Raw genomic sequence first — 16,888 nt, forward strand, 5'->3', positions numbered from 1 at the left:
GTGATGCTGTTTGTGTCCGGTGGAGACTACAAGGGTACAAGGCATTGTATCACCTCTAAGAGAATGTAATCCTTCTGTAGTTCAGTATGAAAAGTGCAGGGCATTATAGTGTTAGGATGATAAGGTGTCAACATTAATTCTGTCCCTCCTCCCTTCCATGCAGCTATACAGGAAAGTCCTTACATGTTCTCTTATTAATTCTTAATAACATGTTAACGGAGTATACAGCAGCACACACCACATCTTGTAGCACTGTCATACTAGAATTGGTTCACTGTGTAAGCAAGATCTTTTTTCTGAAGAGAGCCTTGTATATTTTGGCATTCTTTCATAACAAGTAACAGCCTTGCTGTAAGAAAACGGGGTGCTAATGTAGTAGCTACGCATGTCCTGAGCTTGTTATGAAGGCCACAATCCTAAACTTGCTTACCTAAAAGTAAGCCTCAGTAAACTTGGCAGGACTTGCTTCTGAGTAAATATGTCTGGGATTGGGCTGCACCTCCCAATTTGCCCATGTGCTTCTATGTGATTACTTTTAAGTTCAACCCTGAGCACTTCACTGTGATAATTATATGACTTTACTCACAAGTAGTTTTATAACAGTCCCTCCTTTTCTACTGTTCCACTGTTTGGGTTTTTGTTAGCTTCTTAGTCACCTTATTCTTCTTGAGTGTTTTACCTCAGAAAAGTTGTGATACCTCAGAGCAATAAAAATAGTATTGTCTACTTTACTGATTGTGGTTGCCACCTGCAAATGCAAAGTTAATTTCAGCAGGCCCATTTGCTTGTTGGGAACTTGGGGAAAAACAGGGATATAGAATCTGATTTTTAACTACATTCATTGAGAGAAAAGTTATATACAAGATAAACTTGACAGTTATGACAGTTAAAATAATTAATTATAGGAAAAGAGGAGACTGTAGTATGTAAAAAGGGACTTAATAACAAGAATATAATTACTGTAGAAATAGCTTCAAGAATGTGGTAAAGGCCGCAGGACCCAAAGACCCAGTTAGGTTTGTGTAAGCACTTTCCTATGTACATCAGGGCTATCCTGAGAACAGGTGAGGTGCAGTGGTTGGAGTGTTGAACTAGGATCATGGAGACCTAGGTTCAAATCCCCACACTGCCAAGAGATCTACTATCATATTGGTGCAAACAGTCGTGGCCTCCCCCAAAGAATCCTGGGAATTGTAGTTTGTTAAAGGTGCTGAGAGAAGACCCCTTTCCTCTCACAGCGCTACAATTCTCAGAGTGGTCTGACAGCCGATACCTCTACTGTGAGGGGAATAGGGGCCTCATAACAACTCTCAGCGCTCATAACAAACTACAGTACCCAGGATTCTTTGTGGGAAGCCACAACTGTTTAAAGTGGTGTGATAGTGCTTTAAATGCAGAGTGCAAATGGGGCCTGATGGCCTCATCACTTCCTCCCTTTTACCTACCTCACAGAGTTATTGTGAAAGAAAAATAGTGCTGGTGGTAGACAACAATGCTCCTTATGGGAAAGAAAAAATATCAAGGCCAGAGAGCAACTTGGCTGTGAGTCCTGGAAGACCTGCTCCCTGCCTTGCTGGCCCTTTCCCAGCGGGCCTGGGAGGGTGGGGCCCTGACTGACTCCAGCTACAAAAGCTGACGCTGTGGAACAGATTCTGGCTTGTTTTCAGCCAGAACTCACCACAGCTCAGTTCTGGAAACTCTCAGGTGGGCACCATTGTTGTGGTAAGAGAACAAGGAAGGCGTTTGTGGTGAGTTCCGGCATCTCTTTTTCTGGAAAAAAAGCACTGGGTTGAGGTATAGTTTTGAGGTTTTTGTTGCTGTTGTTGATGCTGTTTATTTTTTTGTACCTTTATTTTTTGATCTTTCAATTTATGTGGAAATTGTTTCATTTGGTTGTGTATGTTTTGTTCATTGTTTGTGACTACTATTGTTATGTTTGTAATTATGTTGTACATGTTGTAAGCTGCCTGGAAAGGCGTGGGCATGGCCAGGATTTATGTTAGGCAGGCAGGCTTTTGTTAGGGGAGGCCGAACCTCAGTTAGTGAAGTATTATTGTTTTTATTGATGGGGGGAGCTGCCCCCCCCGCTACCTCCATGGCAGCATACAAATAAAATTATGGCTATATATATATATATATATATATATATATATATATATATAGTTATGGTGCTGACTGGCAGTGACTGAGGGGGTGGGGAGCCACTTTCAGAAGCCTCAAAAGTTCCTCAGCCCATAATAGTCACCTGTACCTCCAACTTTGATCAATACACAGCAGCGGTACATTTAAGATTGTACATGTTGCCATGCCTGTCATTTATTAGGGGAGTTCACCGTTCAGTTCTACAAAATCTCTATAGTATTTTAATTCTGTCTCCTACATTCTTTTAAAGTAATAAGACAATTGATGATGCTATTTTTTGGGGGGGTGGAATTTCACCAACATACCAGAACACTACGCCTATGTGTCATTAAAAAAAAAAAAGAACTCTGTTCACATGCTCTTTTTTAACCACTGTTGGTTTCTAAATATAAATTTACATCTTAAAAGTGTCCAAAAATGGAAAAATGTTTTTAGAAAATAATAGTTGACATTTATAGTGTGCTTTGTATATAGCACAGTAACCATTACAATAACCTTGTAAGGTAGGTCAGTATCATTATCCCTGTATTGAAGATGAGGCAGGTGCTGAGGTTCAGAGACAAACATTATCCAAAGATCAGATAGTTAGGTAATAACGGGTAAAATTTGAAACGGCCTTCCTGCTTTACAACTATGCTACACTTGTTTTGGAAAAATTCCTGAGTTGTTGCTTGGGATCATTGCTTTATCAGCTGATCCGCCTTAGAGAAGTTTTGTAGTATTTTGTCAGAAATCCTTATGAGAACGTTTGTATGCTTTTTTGTGTTTCTAGAAGATGCACCACAAGAGGTAGATAGGGAATTGAAATAATAATAGAAAGTCCTTTCTTATTCTTTTCTTGCCCTACTTTGTTGGAAAATCCGTTTGATATTATACCAGGATCTCAAGCTAGGAATGGGCCCCAATGGGCACCCAAAATATGGGGAGCCAGTAGTAGAAGAGAATATAAATAATTTTGCATACTTTATCAGTAATAGGTCTATCAACTGCCAAGTCTCCATTTCTCCCCCCCCCCCAAGCAGGTTGTTCCCATGGAATGGTTGAAAGGGAACAAAGGGGTCACAGGTGCCTGATTTCTAGAGACCAATTTGCCCTAGTTGGAGATGAAGTGGTACAGGTGTACATAGGATCCATATAGAGACATATGACTTGTTGTGTGAGTGATAGAAATAATATGTGGGAGTATATACATAGATGCTAGGCAGGAAGATAATAAATAGTGAAGAGGAAAAAGGAAGTAAATAAGCATGCTCAATTAAATTTTTAGGCTGAATACCTTGGAAGGTCTAATAAAATTAGGAGATGGCATTTTCAGAAAGTTTGAAAATCACATCCCCAAACATATAATGTATGCACGCTCCTAGATGAGCACTCTAAGCTCTAGATTGGAAGCCAGAAGTTCCATGTCTGTACTCTCATACCTGCCACAAATGATAGTGGAAATGCAAATAGGGAAACCCACAAATCACTTGAGTAGGCAAGTAGGGTTCATTTCATGAAAGCAGGAAATCTTAAAAGGGATTTGATGATCACAGCCTGCATTGTTAGAGTGCAAACCGAGGCGCTTTTCAAATATCTCTAGTTCAGACCACTCAAATCCTATTTTCTAAGTCAAAGGTAGCAATCTTACACCAACCTGTTAGTGAAGAAGACCTACTGTAGTCAGTGGAGTCTCAGACTTTCGTATACAATTTTGAAAAGACTTTTGTATACAGTTGGGCCATGCCACTATTGTAAAAACCCTGCAGGATCTGACCAAAGAGCCACGGAGCCCAACATTCTCTTCCCACAGGGAGTAACCAGATGCGTATGGGAAGCCTATTGGCAGGACATGAGCTCAGTAGTCCTCTCCCTCTTTCTCTCAGACTCTTCTTATGTTCTATATTGATTGTGTATCTAGAGCAGGCATGGGAAACCTGTGGCTCTCCAGATGTATACTTGCTGTTATCCCTGACCATAAGAAATGCTGGTTGGGGCTGATGGAAGTTGAAACACAACAACTTATGGAGGACCACAGGTTCCTTACCCCTGCTTTAGAATATAATGCTAATTCTTATGTATACACTTGCCTATTATTTTATTTAGCTGTATTACCATTTCCTTATGTTGAACCCCAGCATGTGATATAAGAACACTGGGCAGCATATTAAATGTGTGTTCCCAAGAGTACGTGGAAGATGTTTGGGGGAATGGAGATGGAGACTAGAAAAAGTACATAGTTTTGATGGAATGGCAGCTAGGCAGAGAGTAAAAACCTACTCAGAAGAAGGAAGGAAAATTGTAAGGAGGTTTTTATTACGGTAATGACTTCAACAATAGGACACTCAGTTTAAGGATGCAATACTATGAATACTTAATTAGGAGTAAGTCTCATTGGTTTATGGGACTTAACGCTGAATAAACCTACATCATGCTGCAAAAACGATAGAATGGAAATTCTGAAATATTGTCATAATGAATCTAGTCAGTGTCCACACAGAGTGCATCATATACAGTGGTACCTCAGGTTACATACGCTTCATGTTACAGACTCCGCTAACTCTGAAATATTACCTCGGATTAAGAACTTTGCTTCAGGATGAGAACAGAAATCATGCTCCGGCGGCAGCGGGAGGCCCCATTAGCTAAAGTGGTGCTTCAGGTTAAGAATGGACCTCTGGAATGAATTAAGTTTCAGGTTAAGAACGGACCTCTGGAATGAATTAAGTACTTAACCCGAGGTACCACTATATTTGTAATTTACCACAGCAGGACATGGGTGCTACCAGGTCAAATTCACAAAATCCATTTGTCTGACATTTCAGGGGATTTAGGGATGATGAATTGGTCTTGTGATCCATGTTGAGATTACAGTTACCATGTCCTTAGGAACACTAGAAAAATTAGGCCAAAGCAGCAAATGCTACATTATTCTCTCACCATGACTCAGAACATTCAGAAGGCTAGTTCGTGAAACCAAAATCTTGCCCCACCCTCCCATCAGTTTAGGGACTTCATAATATAAAAAGATGATCTTAACCATGTGGCCTCAATCTTAGCCAAAGGAGGAGCCTGGCCACATGGGGGTTATGTACTGTGCATTTAATTGTTCAGTTGTTCAGCTGTGGACAAGGTCACCACAGGTGTAACAAGATGAAATAGAGTATAATGTGAAATTATTGCCTTAGGGACAAACCATTTGCAATTGAGTCCTAAGTCAAGAAGGCAACTCTTTGGTGTTTTATGTGTGGAAATTCCAAGGCTTAATCTCCAGTTGGGAAAGGAGCTCAGGTAGCAGTGCTGAAAAAGATCTTGATCTAAGACCATGGAGAGCTCAGAGTAGACAGTACTTAGTTTGATAGGCCATTTTTTCTGCCTCAGAATAGGAATCTTATGTTCCTTTTTGATATTCATATCTTTGTGGTAGTAACCATACTGAAGGTGTCAGTTTGTGTTCTGATGGCTCAATAATTAAAAGAACAAGTTTTGAGATTGAAGATCTTACTTTGTTTCTCAACCATTAACTCACAGGCTAACCTTCGACAAGCCATGATATTTCTGTGTTAGTCCCCATCAGTAAATTTGGAACTATTTGTTTACTTAATAAATGTATAAACTGCTTTTCAGGTAAAAAACTCTTCACAATGCAGTGTACAGGTATAAAAATCACCACCAAATACTGCTTACATGTTAAAAACTTTTAAAACATCCAAAATTCAAAATACTTAAAATCTGTAAAAGCCACCACAAAAACTGAAAGAGACCAGCATAGAATTCAACACGCATCATAAAGCAGCCATATCATTTTTGCAGCCTAGCTGTGTGTTAAGAATATAGAAAAAATTATAATAATTGAATCTAATACAAAGGCAAATTGAGTAGCTGCGAGTCATAAACAATCCTAAAATTGTTTGGGTCCCAGGTTTCATTACATGCATATGCTTATGGCACCAGGATTCAGTACTGTACTTTCAATTCTTTCTGAGCTACCTTACAGGAGCCTTGTTAAGATAATACCTACAAGTCTTTGGAGTGATAAATGAAAGTACTTTACAAATACTTGGTAGGAGCATTGAAAAAAGAATACTACAAGTGCTCTTTCAATACCACTGGGGATATTTGGTCATTCTGTGCAGGCTTTATGTGCACTTGGTGAAGTGGCTGTGTTCAGACTTTGGTTAAAACGTTGTATACGTTTTGGGGTAGGGATGATAAAACTTGTGGCGTATATATTTTATGTAAACTGCTTAGAGATTTTTCATGACCTCTCTCTCTCTCTCTGAGTAGTTCAGAAGTAGGGAAAGAATATGAGTGCTGTATGAATGGTATCCTTTACTACTGCAAAGGATTATTCGCTCATGTATAATTATTTGTAACCATTATAATTACTGTAGGATATCGGTAAGTGAAATTAGGGAGCTCACAAAGCAAACCTGTAGCAAGACTACCCCCTGTAATCGACAATAGTCAAAGGAGGGAAACAAATATATCAATCCAAAGGAATGTGTGTAATTATTTTTAAAAGCATATAATTAGTATAAAGAGTCAGTACCCATGCGTGTCTCACTAATATATATAAAATTGTTATATAGAAGATTGAGCACAAGAAATAAACTGGGGTTCCGAAAAATAAAGGGCTTCTAATGTACTTGAAAGATTTTCCTGTTTTGATTAATGGTGCGTACAAAGTCCCAGCAGTGAGGCAACAATGCTGTACAAACACTATATCATCAATTAGAGATGAAATTTCAGAAATAATTAGATGATAGATTTATGGTGTTGCCCATGATGGAATTGCTGCGGAACTGAGGCCTTCTAGATCTGTTGGGATCCCTGTCACAAGTCCCAAACCTTCCTTGATATCTTAGTCTGCATCACACACACACACAGAAGCCTTGTGTACACGGCGTGATAATATCATTATACCATGTTGATGCAGGAGGCTGCTGGGCATAAACATTACAACCTACAATGACAAAGCCTCTGGGGAACCCCTGGATTCTTGTACATCATCCCAGAAACCAGGAGGGAATTGAGCTTGCATTTTTGACACTTTTATTTTTGGATTAATGCATACTGCATACTATTGAAATACAATACAAGTGGGGCCTGCAGCCCACCCCCTTTAGGGTACACCTTTATATTGGTGCAGGAAGAGGAGTTTTTGACTATTTAAATTTTTTTTTAATTGAGCTAGATCTTCAAGATAGCCTGCAAAAGAGAACCATAAAACAGATCAAAACAGTTCAAGTTTTTTACTTGCACTCCAGTATGACCCCTACAGGCTGTTAATGGGCTTGAGCAAACCAATCCCCTCCTCTCCCTAACCCCTTCTTAGGTAGTTTTGATTTCTTTTAAAAACGGGTTTCTTCCTTGTAATTTACAAATTTCTATACTTCGGTTTGCCTAGAGACTCCCATCCGAAGCACGTAGAAACCACTACCTCCTTTTTGGGAAGCCCCATCTTTCTTTCAAACAAATTTGCTTATTGGGAATTTCCTAAAGACTCCTTATGTCAGCTGAGTCTTCATCCACAACCACAAAGTTACTTTCATTTGCCCCAAGTTTAGCTTGTGCCAGTTCTTAATAGTTTTGAGAACCTTGCTGAGAGGTATGAAGGTGTACAAGGGGAATGTCTGTATGTTTAACTGTTGTAGTAAGTCATGATACAGTTAATTTCTGATAAGAAGATGCATGCAGAGAAAATTGTTAGTCTAAGTGTGATTGAGTTAATAATTCCATTACTATCGCAGTCATTGAATGAGGTTGGTGAATTTCTCTCCTCCCCCTTTTTAGTGCAAACAGTGGATGTTGTGCATTAAATTACCTAAAACTATTGACCCTTATTTTCTCAACCTTCAACTTCCTTTTGATTATTGCGGCTACATAAATAAAGTACATTGAGGTAGCTCAAAGTACTACCTTCTCTTGTTAAAAATTATATGTCTGTCCAAAGCCATATAGTCATTTCTGATTAACAAGGGCTTGGTAATGTAAAATGCCCATTGATTTCAAATACACACCCATTTTCCTTTGAATGGCGTTTGGGATATGGTAGAGATGCAAATTGAGGTAAAGTTCAAGTGCTGACTCTATAAACAACCCCAAAAAGAGGAACAACTGTGTCCAGGGAAACAGAACAGAATGTATTCTTTCAATGAATGACAAAATCATCACCAATTTGTAAATGTAGTTCCCTCCCTGGCATGTCAAAGGCAGGAGTGGGAGAAGGGATTAAGAACAGATATAAAACAGAAGGGTTAGGAAGAGCTGGTCAGTTCGGAATAAACTATTAGTAATTTTCTGTAATTGAATCAAAACAGATCCCAGAACTAGATAATGAGAGCATGACCTACAAATGAGGACTTTTTGGAAGGCAAAAGGGCTTGTAGCATAAGGCTTTGTAAAGCCATGTGATGTCAAACTCTTCACTTACTTTGTAAATAATGATGCTGGGTCTGGTTTCCAGTGTGACCACTTTCTGTTGCGTGGTTTGTTGAGCAAGATACTGTAAATCAAGTGCTGTAGCTGTAATTTATTTTTTTTTAAAGGAAAAAGATTGTACAGTATAGACAGTATATAAGAAAATAGTGCGCGCGCACAGATTTCAAACATTACATGATGCGTGACAGTTGGGCATTTTCTCTCTCTGAAATATAGATTTGTATTTTCATCCTCGGATTGTGAATTAGATTTTAATGATGCCAATGGGGAAACATCCATAGCTCGATACTAGAGTACATGCAACCGGGGTGCCAACTTGAATAAAATTTTGTGGGGAGGCAGGTAAGCCCTGCCCCGCATAATCAATGACAGGATGCAGTACACACACACCATTTTAATGTTTTATTGGGGGTGGGCAAAGGAACCTCGGCTCCTAGGAGTTGGTTCCTATGCATGCATACACGTGTAAAAGGTCCAAACTACATGGCAGCTCCAGGTAGGGCTGGGAAAATTTTCCAGTCTCAAATCTTGGCGAGCTTCTGCCGGTTGGACCAAAGTTCTGACTTGGGCCACATTCACAGCCATACATTTAAAGCAGTATGATACCATTTTAAAAGGTCATGACTTGACCCAAAGAATTCTGGGAGTTGTAGTTTAAGGGTGTTGAAGGAGACCCCAGTCCCCTCCCTGAGCTACAATTGCATGTTCCTTGTGAAGAGATATTGATTGTTAAACCACTCTGGGAATTATAGCTCTGGAAAAGGAATTAGGGTCTCCTAACAATTCTCATCACCCATAACGAGCTACATCTCTTAGAATTCTTTGGAGGAAGCCATGACTGTTTATAAAGTGGTATGATAGTGCTTTGAATTTATTGTGTGAATATGGCCTTGGTATAAAACCAAGGTACCAAGGCCTTTTTATACCAAGGTATAAGACCTTGGTATAAGACCTCTGTGTTCTCTATTTCAAAGTACTGCACACATTCAGAATCTAAATGGAATGGTTCTGTGCAGATGATACTGCTAGTCTGTAAAGATTTGAATTAAGTTTTGCTGCCTCATGACCATTTAAATATTGATATAAAACTTTTAGGCTTGGTTCTTTTAAAGAAAAATTGTGTAGTATATGATGCTGTTTTCCCATTCTTCATGTTGTTTGCCACAGATGGAGATAAAGAGGACAACCATCTAATTTTGCTAGGATCCTGTTGTCCAGCACTCTGAAGCCAGATATGGGCTTAGATTTATTTATAGGTTTTATAGAAGCTGCCCAATAACATTAATCTTGGTGGCTTGCAAACATAAAATAGTAGATGCAGTATTAAATTAGAATATCATAAAACAACAATCACAGCATAAAAGCAGAAGTAGACAGTTGAAACCAGACCTAGTAATGCTTCAAGTAGACCCAAGAAATCAATGAGCCAAAAGTTATGTTTTATGGCTGTTCAATTTCAATAGGCTTACTCTAAGTCTGTCCAACTATGAATGAACCAGGTTTCACCATTTAAAATGAACATTTTAAAAATAATTATAGTGAACACTCCCAGGAGCACTTTTTGTTCTGACGTCATATACATGGATTTATATCGGAGCCAGGGTGGAGCCACAAGCTGCCATATTCAATGCAAATTCGGGATCAGTGTCTTCCAACCAAGGCTCCTTGCTGTACATTGGTAGTCTAATGAATTTACACATCAGTAGTGTGTAGGGACGCAGGTGGCGCTGTGCGTTAAACCACAGAGCCTAGGGCTTGCCGATCAGAAGGCCGGCGGTTCGAATCCCCGCGACAGGGTGAGCTCCCGTTGCTCGGTCCCTGCTCCTGCCAACCTAGCAGTTCGAAAGCACGTCAAAGTACAAGTAGATAAATAGGTACCGCTCCAGCGGGAAGGTAAACGGTGTTTCCGTGTGCTGCTCTGGTTTGCCAGAAGTAGCTTAGTCATGCTGGCCACATGACCCGGAAGCTGTATGCCAGCTCCCTCGGCCAATAAAGCGAGATGAGCGCCGCAACCCCAGAGTCGGTCACGACTGGACCTAATGGTCAGGGGTCCCTTTACCTTTACCTTTAGTGTGTAGGTATAATCAGGGCTGGAAGCAGGTGCTGAAGGCCCTTCAGTGTTAGTTTGTTTCTGTACCTGTCCTGGTGGGTGCTGGCACTCACAGTGACATGTAGTTACGAAATAACTTGATTTCATGGAGTAACAGGGAAATTTGCAGCCACCTCCAGGGGGTGGCATACAATAATTTGGTTAAATGTGCAGCAGCCCAGGCTGCTTATCCATCTAACAGCAGACCTGCCTTTTTTCAAGGGCCTTTCATACAGAGTCACTTTATCTAGCAACAATTTCCTTCTAAGAATCTTCTCCACCTCGTGAGTCCCCACTGGTGCTTCATCAGCCCTCTCAGACACACTCCTAGGCTGTTGTTCCTTTTCTGTTTCTGTCTGTCTCTTGCCGTCCCTTTTCCAGCAAGTTAACCCTTCTTAGGTCAGAGCTACAGGTGTTCCCAATGCTCCACAGTCCCATTACATTACATTACCCACCCTTTTGGGAGGTGGGGAGTCTAATTCTTACATCCAGCTAATTCAAATGATAGTCCTCAACTCAGCAGGGTGCTCTGTGCTCTTGCTGCAATTGTCTAGTTATATTTGTCTCGGGGCCCTAAAGAGTCCTGAACCAGTTGCTTATTCTCCTGCATTGGTGGTGCTACTTCAGATGTAGCTGCATGCTCCCATCTATGGAACTCACTCCCTTGATTCATTGACTTTGCAAGGTATTGTGTCGTCTTCTGAATCTGTGCCATCTATAAAGTTTGTGCATGACTACAAGACATTGATGTCTTAACTTCTTTGCATCTCTGAGAACTGGTTTTGTCAGTGAGAAAAAATTATTTGGCCGGTACATTGATTTTGTGGCAAGCTGTTGACCTGTTGTTCTGCAGGATCAGGGCCCTGGTATGGTTTGAGTCCATTTTAGTATAGGACAAAGCTATGCCCACCTAGAAGTGGCAATGGTTGACACTCTGCTAAACTTTTGTGTATGAACCTCTGTATTTTTGCTGCAATGTAACAGTTAGATGTTTCCACTTTCTCTGGTTTTTGCCTCAGACACTCCCTCACTTGCTATGCATGATTATAGTGCTCCTTTTGCCTCTGTGTGACTTTATGCTGATGGAGCTTCACTGCTGGGCTTACAGTGCTAAAAATATCAACTAATTCAGTAAATATGCGTAGGGTTTGTATATTTTACCGGTACATCTGCTCCATTCAACAATTCTATGGGGAAAGTAGTCTCATTTCCAAACATTACTATATATGGTATGTGGCACGTGGATGACTGCACAATAGATCTGTAGGCCATCATGACATAGGGGAGCATTCTGTCCCAGTTCTGCACAAAAGATAACAAATAGCTGTCAGTGAGAGATTCAAGTGTTCCGGTAGCCCATCTGAATGGTAGGGCATGGTGCAGGTTTTTCTTATCTCAAGTACATTGCAGTTCTTGTGGAATACTCACGATTAAAAATTTCACCCTTGATTAGTGAGACAGGAGTAAGGAGAACATGAACCGCGTTCACGTAGATTCAGGTAGGTAGCTGTGTTCGTCTGACGCAGTCGAAATACATTAAAAAAAAAATAATAATTGTCCAGTAGCACCTTAGAGACCAACTAAGTTTGTTCTGGGTATAAGCTTTCGTGTTCATGCACACTTCTTCAGATACACTGAAACAGAAGTCACCAGACCCTTCTATATAGTGGGAGGGTAGGGTGGGGTCTTCTCAGATTTTTGGCGTATGCGCAGACATGGTTTTCGGCGTCTGCGCATGCGCAGACGCGATTCCTGGTGCCACGAAAGCGAGTCCCCACTCCGCGCTGCACCTGTTTAGCACAGTGAGTGGGGGTTCGCCGAGTGGATGGCTCGGTTCAGGGGCGGCTCGTGGGCCGTTTAAATGACCCTCATAGGCTACAGGTTGCCAACCCCTGCTCCAGAGGATTACCATAGTGGCAAACCAACAGTTCTACAAATACTTTAGAGAGTGTTTGAGCTTCTTGGTCAGGCAGAAAGTGTGTCTCTGCCCACTTAGACAATGATCTGCTAGCCCAGAATATTTATTGAGACTTGCTCTAGAGGACTACTTGCTTGTTTGATCACTGTGGGAGCTATGGCTATAACAGAAGTACAGTGGTACCTCAGGTTACAGACTCCGCTAACCCAGAAATAGTACCTCGGGTTAAGAACTTTGCTTCAGGATGAGAACACAAATCATGTGGCGGCAGTGGGAGGCCCCATTAACTAAAGTGGTACCTCAGGTTAAGAACAGTTTCAGGTTAAGAACAGACCTCCAGAACGAATTAAGTTCTTAACCCAAGGTACCACTGTAGTTTCGTGATTACAAGGATTGCGTGTATTTTATGATTTCACCCCATCCTTAACAGTTGTGGACCATCCAGGCTAGTAGAGTTTGTTTGTGGGAGTCCTGTCTTCCCATCCAGAGTAGCCATATCCTGGAAGAGGAAAACACCTACCTCAGCTCCCAGCCTCTGTTCCTCTTGTCTCAACTTCTTTGAAGGTGGTAGTTCTAGCAAGATTCCTGCTTCATTTTCAGCAGTGGTTCCTTCTAGTGTCAGAGTTATGATTAAATTATCAACATGTTATCTCTCAGCCTCAGAGTTCTTGTTGGGATTATCAATGCCTGACAGAGCATCAGAATTTGTGTGTTGTTTTCCTGGGTGATGTGCAATCTGGTACTGGAACTGGAACAGAGCCAGGTGCTCAAGCCAGCACAGCAACTGTCCCTGTGGCCCGTAGAAGTTATGAAGCCATCAAAGTGAATTGCGAACTGCCCTTAGCAGGCATTATTTTACCAAGAGGAAACGAAAATGCTTAGTAAATATCACTACAACTAGCGGGTCTTTCTTTGTAGTGAGGTAGTTTCTTTCCACTTTGATGGGCACCTTCCTAGCATATGCAACCACTCCCTTCATATCAGCATCGTACTGTGCTAGTTGGACCACAGCAATACCTGACACTGGCGTCTGTTTCCAGGATAAATGTTAGCTGGAGGTCTGGGTAAGCCAGAATTGGTGCAGACATGAGCCTTTGCTTTAACTCTAGGAACAATTCTTGGCTGGCTGTGGTCCCCTGGAACTTTTGCCCCTTGTCTGACAATTTGTGTAATGGCTGGGCAACAGTGCCAAAGTTAGCAATAAATCTTCTATAGTATGCAAGTAGATCAGCAAAACTCTGTTTCTCAGCAACTGAGTGTGATGTTGGCTGAGACTGGGTTGCTTCTAGTTGCTTTGTCAGAGTCCGTTCCTATTGCATCTTGGTCTAGGTGCTTCATCACAGAACAAATTATATTTTGCTGGTTTCACCTTTAAGTTAGCTTGACAAAGATTCTCTAGTATTGCTGTCATTTTCTGCAGATGTTCTTCAAAAGATATTCCAATGACAATTATGTCATCAAGGTAAACCAGACGATATGTGCCCTGTAGGTCTGCCAAGACAACTTCCATCAATCTTTGAAACATAACTGGAGCACTGCAGAGTCCAAAGGGCAAAGCATTAAATTGTGCTTCATGGTGAATGCTGTCTTGGGTCGGTCATTAGGATGTACCTCTGTTTGCCAGTCGCCATTGGCCAAATCCAGGGTAGAGAAGAAACAGGCACTTCCAAGCAGGTCTAGAGTGTGATCCAATCCAATAGAACACATCACAGCGGGTCAGAGTTCCACCCACAAATGCATGGAATATAAGAATAACTTTGCTGGAGTCAGATCAAAATTCTGTCTGGTTCAGCACTTCACTGATTAGGTTGATAATGGTTTATTTGTGTGTTTTTAATTTATTAAATTGGTCAGTTGCTTTATCTTGCCCAGGGCAACCCAAAGCGACTTACAACCAAATAAATGCCACATCTATACATTAAAACCAGGAGGAAAGAAATGCATTAAAAACATCCCATTCCAGACCTTCCACAGGGCAATCATTGGGAGAGGATAGGCCTCTTTCACAGTAATATTGCTTAGCTGTTGAAAATCCATACATATATTTGAATTCTCCCATCTTTGTTCCTTACCAAGACTTCTCCTGCAGCTCGGGGACTTAATGGATGTTTCTTGGTTCCATCATCTGCTGCAGTTGCTGACTGAAATCTGCCTGATAATATACTCGTATCCTCTACTACCCCAGTCTCACAGGTCCTGTATCTCCTGCCTTGATCAGGCATTTGTCAACCCAGTACATCCCAGGTCATCATCCCTTTTGGAAAAACTATCACTGTAATCTTTCAACAGCTCCTCTCACTGCTTGCTATTGTTTTTATGACACACTCTCTTATTTCAGCCTCACCCCCTGCACAAAGTGTACTATGTGCTACCTGTTCTTTGTCTTCCTATGAGGGTTATCTTGGTGTTCCTGCCTTGGCGTGATAGCAGTGTCTGGCTGTACTACCAATACCTCAAAGGCCTAATATTCATAAACCACCACGTCCATATGAAATGATCACAGCTTCATGTCTTGATACACATTTGAGGCTCTTGTCACATTGGCCACTTGCACTGGGACTCAGACTAACTGATTCTTGGCTGTGGTTCACACAATCAGAATCTCATGTTGGCCTAGCAATATGGGGTCTGGCATGTTTTCCCTTCCTTCTCTGATGTTTTCTTTCATCCTAAGTATAACCAGTTTGCTTCATGGGGACAGTGTCACTGTCTTCTCCACAGAAACTTTATCATCTCTGCTTTACCTTCATTGTTGTAGTGACAGACATTCTATCCTTTATAATGTAGAAGCCTTGTCTAAGGCATCATATTTTAAAGGAATCTGTCTCCACTAGGGCTTCCCAGATGTGTCTTCTGTGACTGAACTTCCACAAGGTAGACAACGTGTGCCCATGATGAGGGTACCTCTGATATTTCTATGATGCTGAGCTTGGTCTGGTTTAGAACTTGAATCGCCCCTGGAAAGACTTCTGTTTCTGCCACCATCCTTTAGTTGTCCTTTTCCAGAATTGTGAATGTACAAGGATAGCTTGTGCTCCAGAAGCAATCAAAATATTACATGGAAGTCCATCCATTTTTGTAACAACGTAGTATTTTGGCCTGCTCTCACTGGCCTGTAAGATACATTGTGGGGGTACTGATTTCTAGGTGGGAGTTTAGCCCATAGTTCCCACCCTGGAAAGTTTCCTGGCATCTTTCAATTATGTTGCTGTGGGCACTCATGTTTAAAATGACTTGTTCTGCCACAGTTCCAACATGGCTGCCACTGTAATTCTTGCTTGCTTGTAGTGGCCCATGCTTTATCCTAGTGGCCTTGTCTCACTCGTTCTTTTTGAGACTGTGTGGTTCCCTTGCAGCTTTCAGTTCACTGATGTCACACAGCATTGCTGTCATGCCTACAAAGAGTTCTTTGAGATTTGAGCCCTATGTCTTCCATGTACCTGAACAACATCTGTTTTGGTCTCACACACTTGTCTTGTTGGAGCTGTGCTGTTGTCAGCTGCTTCTGTGACTTGTTCTAACTTTGTATCTTCTTGTAACCCCTTTAGTTTCTTCTTAAGTAGAACTATTCTGAGTTCCTTCTCAGAACTATGAGCCACAATTTGATCTCAGGCCAGCAGGTTCCTCATGCTGCCATCTTAGCCAGGGTATATCCAAAACCTTGGACAGATTTCTTTTCCTCCACTTTCCTCTTACCAAAAACTATTCAATTCCACTCAGGTTCTGTTGTTCTGTCCAGTGATTGATATAAAGCATTCCTGACAGAAGTGTAGGTTCCCAGACCCCTTATGTTAGTCCTTCAAATATCTCCTGGGCTTTGCCTTGTAGTAGAAGGCCAAGGAAATCAAATTTGGTGGCATCGTTCCAGTTATTTATGTGTGCCGCTCATTCAAAGTGATTGATCCAGTTGGCCCAGCTTGGGCTATTTCCAGTATATGCCTCTGGCATCAGAATAGGTTGTTGTAACAGCTTGTCTCCATTGCCCTGTTCAGTTTCACCAGCAGAACTTTGGGGTATGTTCAGTTAGTGGTCCATTTCCACATATAATACAGTCCTTGCCCGGCTATATGTCTGAAATTGCATCATTATCACAACTGTAAGAAATTAAATCATTGGCAATAGGTACGGCCAGCATTGAAGGTGATTGCTGAAGCTATTTCATTGTTAGTAATCTCTGTACTAACCCTGGTGGGTGCCAGGGATCACAGTTGATTAAGTGGGTCATGTGAACAGAGAAACTTGCAGCCACATAGGGACCACGAGAATCATAGAACTGGAAGGGACCACAAGTGTCATCTCGTCCAACTCCTCGCAAC

General features: G+C 41.3%; 1 protein-coding gene across 5 annotated transcripts in view; it reads left to right on the top strand.

The window, feature by feature from the left end:
- Positions 1-16,888, top strand: part of ZNF827 (zinc finger protein 827) — a 123,493-nt gene that overhangs the window by 8,494 nt on the left and 98,111 nt on the right. The window contains exon 1 of one of the 5 annotated variants that reach the window (XM_083631020.1): positions 1,641-1,748. The exons of 2 other annotated variants lie outside the window; for them this stretch is intronic. Coding sequence is in view for 2 of the 3 variants with exons in the window: in XM_083631018.1 (XP_083487144.1) it covers positions 12,029-12,053 (25 nt within the window). In the remaining variant the exon portion in view is untranslated. Of the gene's footprint in view, positions 1-1,640; positions 1,749-11,937; positions 12,154-16,888 lie in introns of those variants that run through there. 2 more of the 5 variants (XM_083631018.1, XM_083631017.1) reach the window with 2 other exon arrangements.

The sequence above is a fragment of the Podarcis filfolensis genome, assembly GCF_964270895.1.
Source record: "Podarcis filfolensis genome assembly, chromosome: 9".
Taxonomy (NCBI): Eukaryota; Metazoa; Chordata; class Lepidosauria; order Squamata; family Lacertidae; genus Podarcis; species Podarcis filfolensis.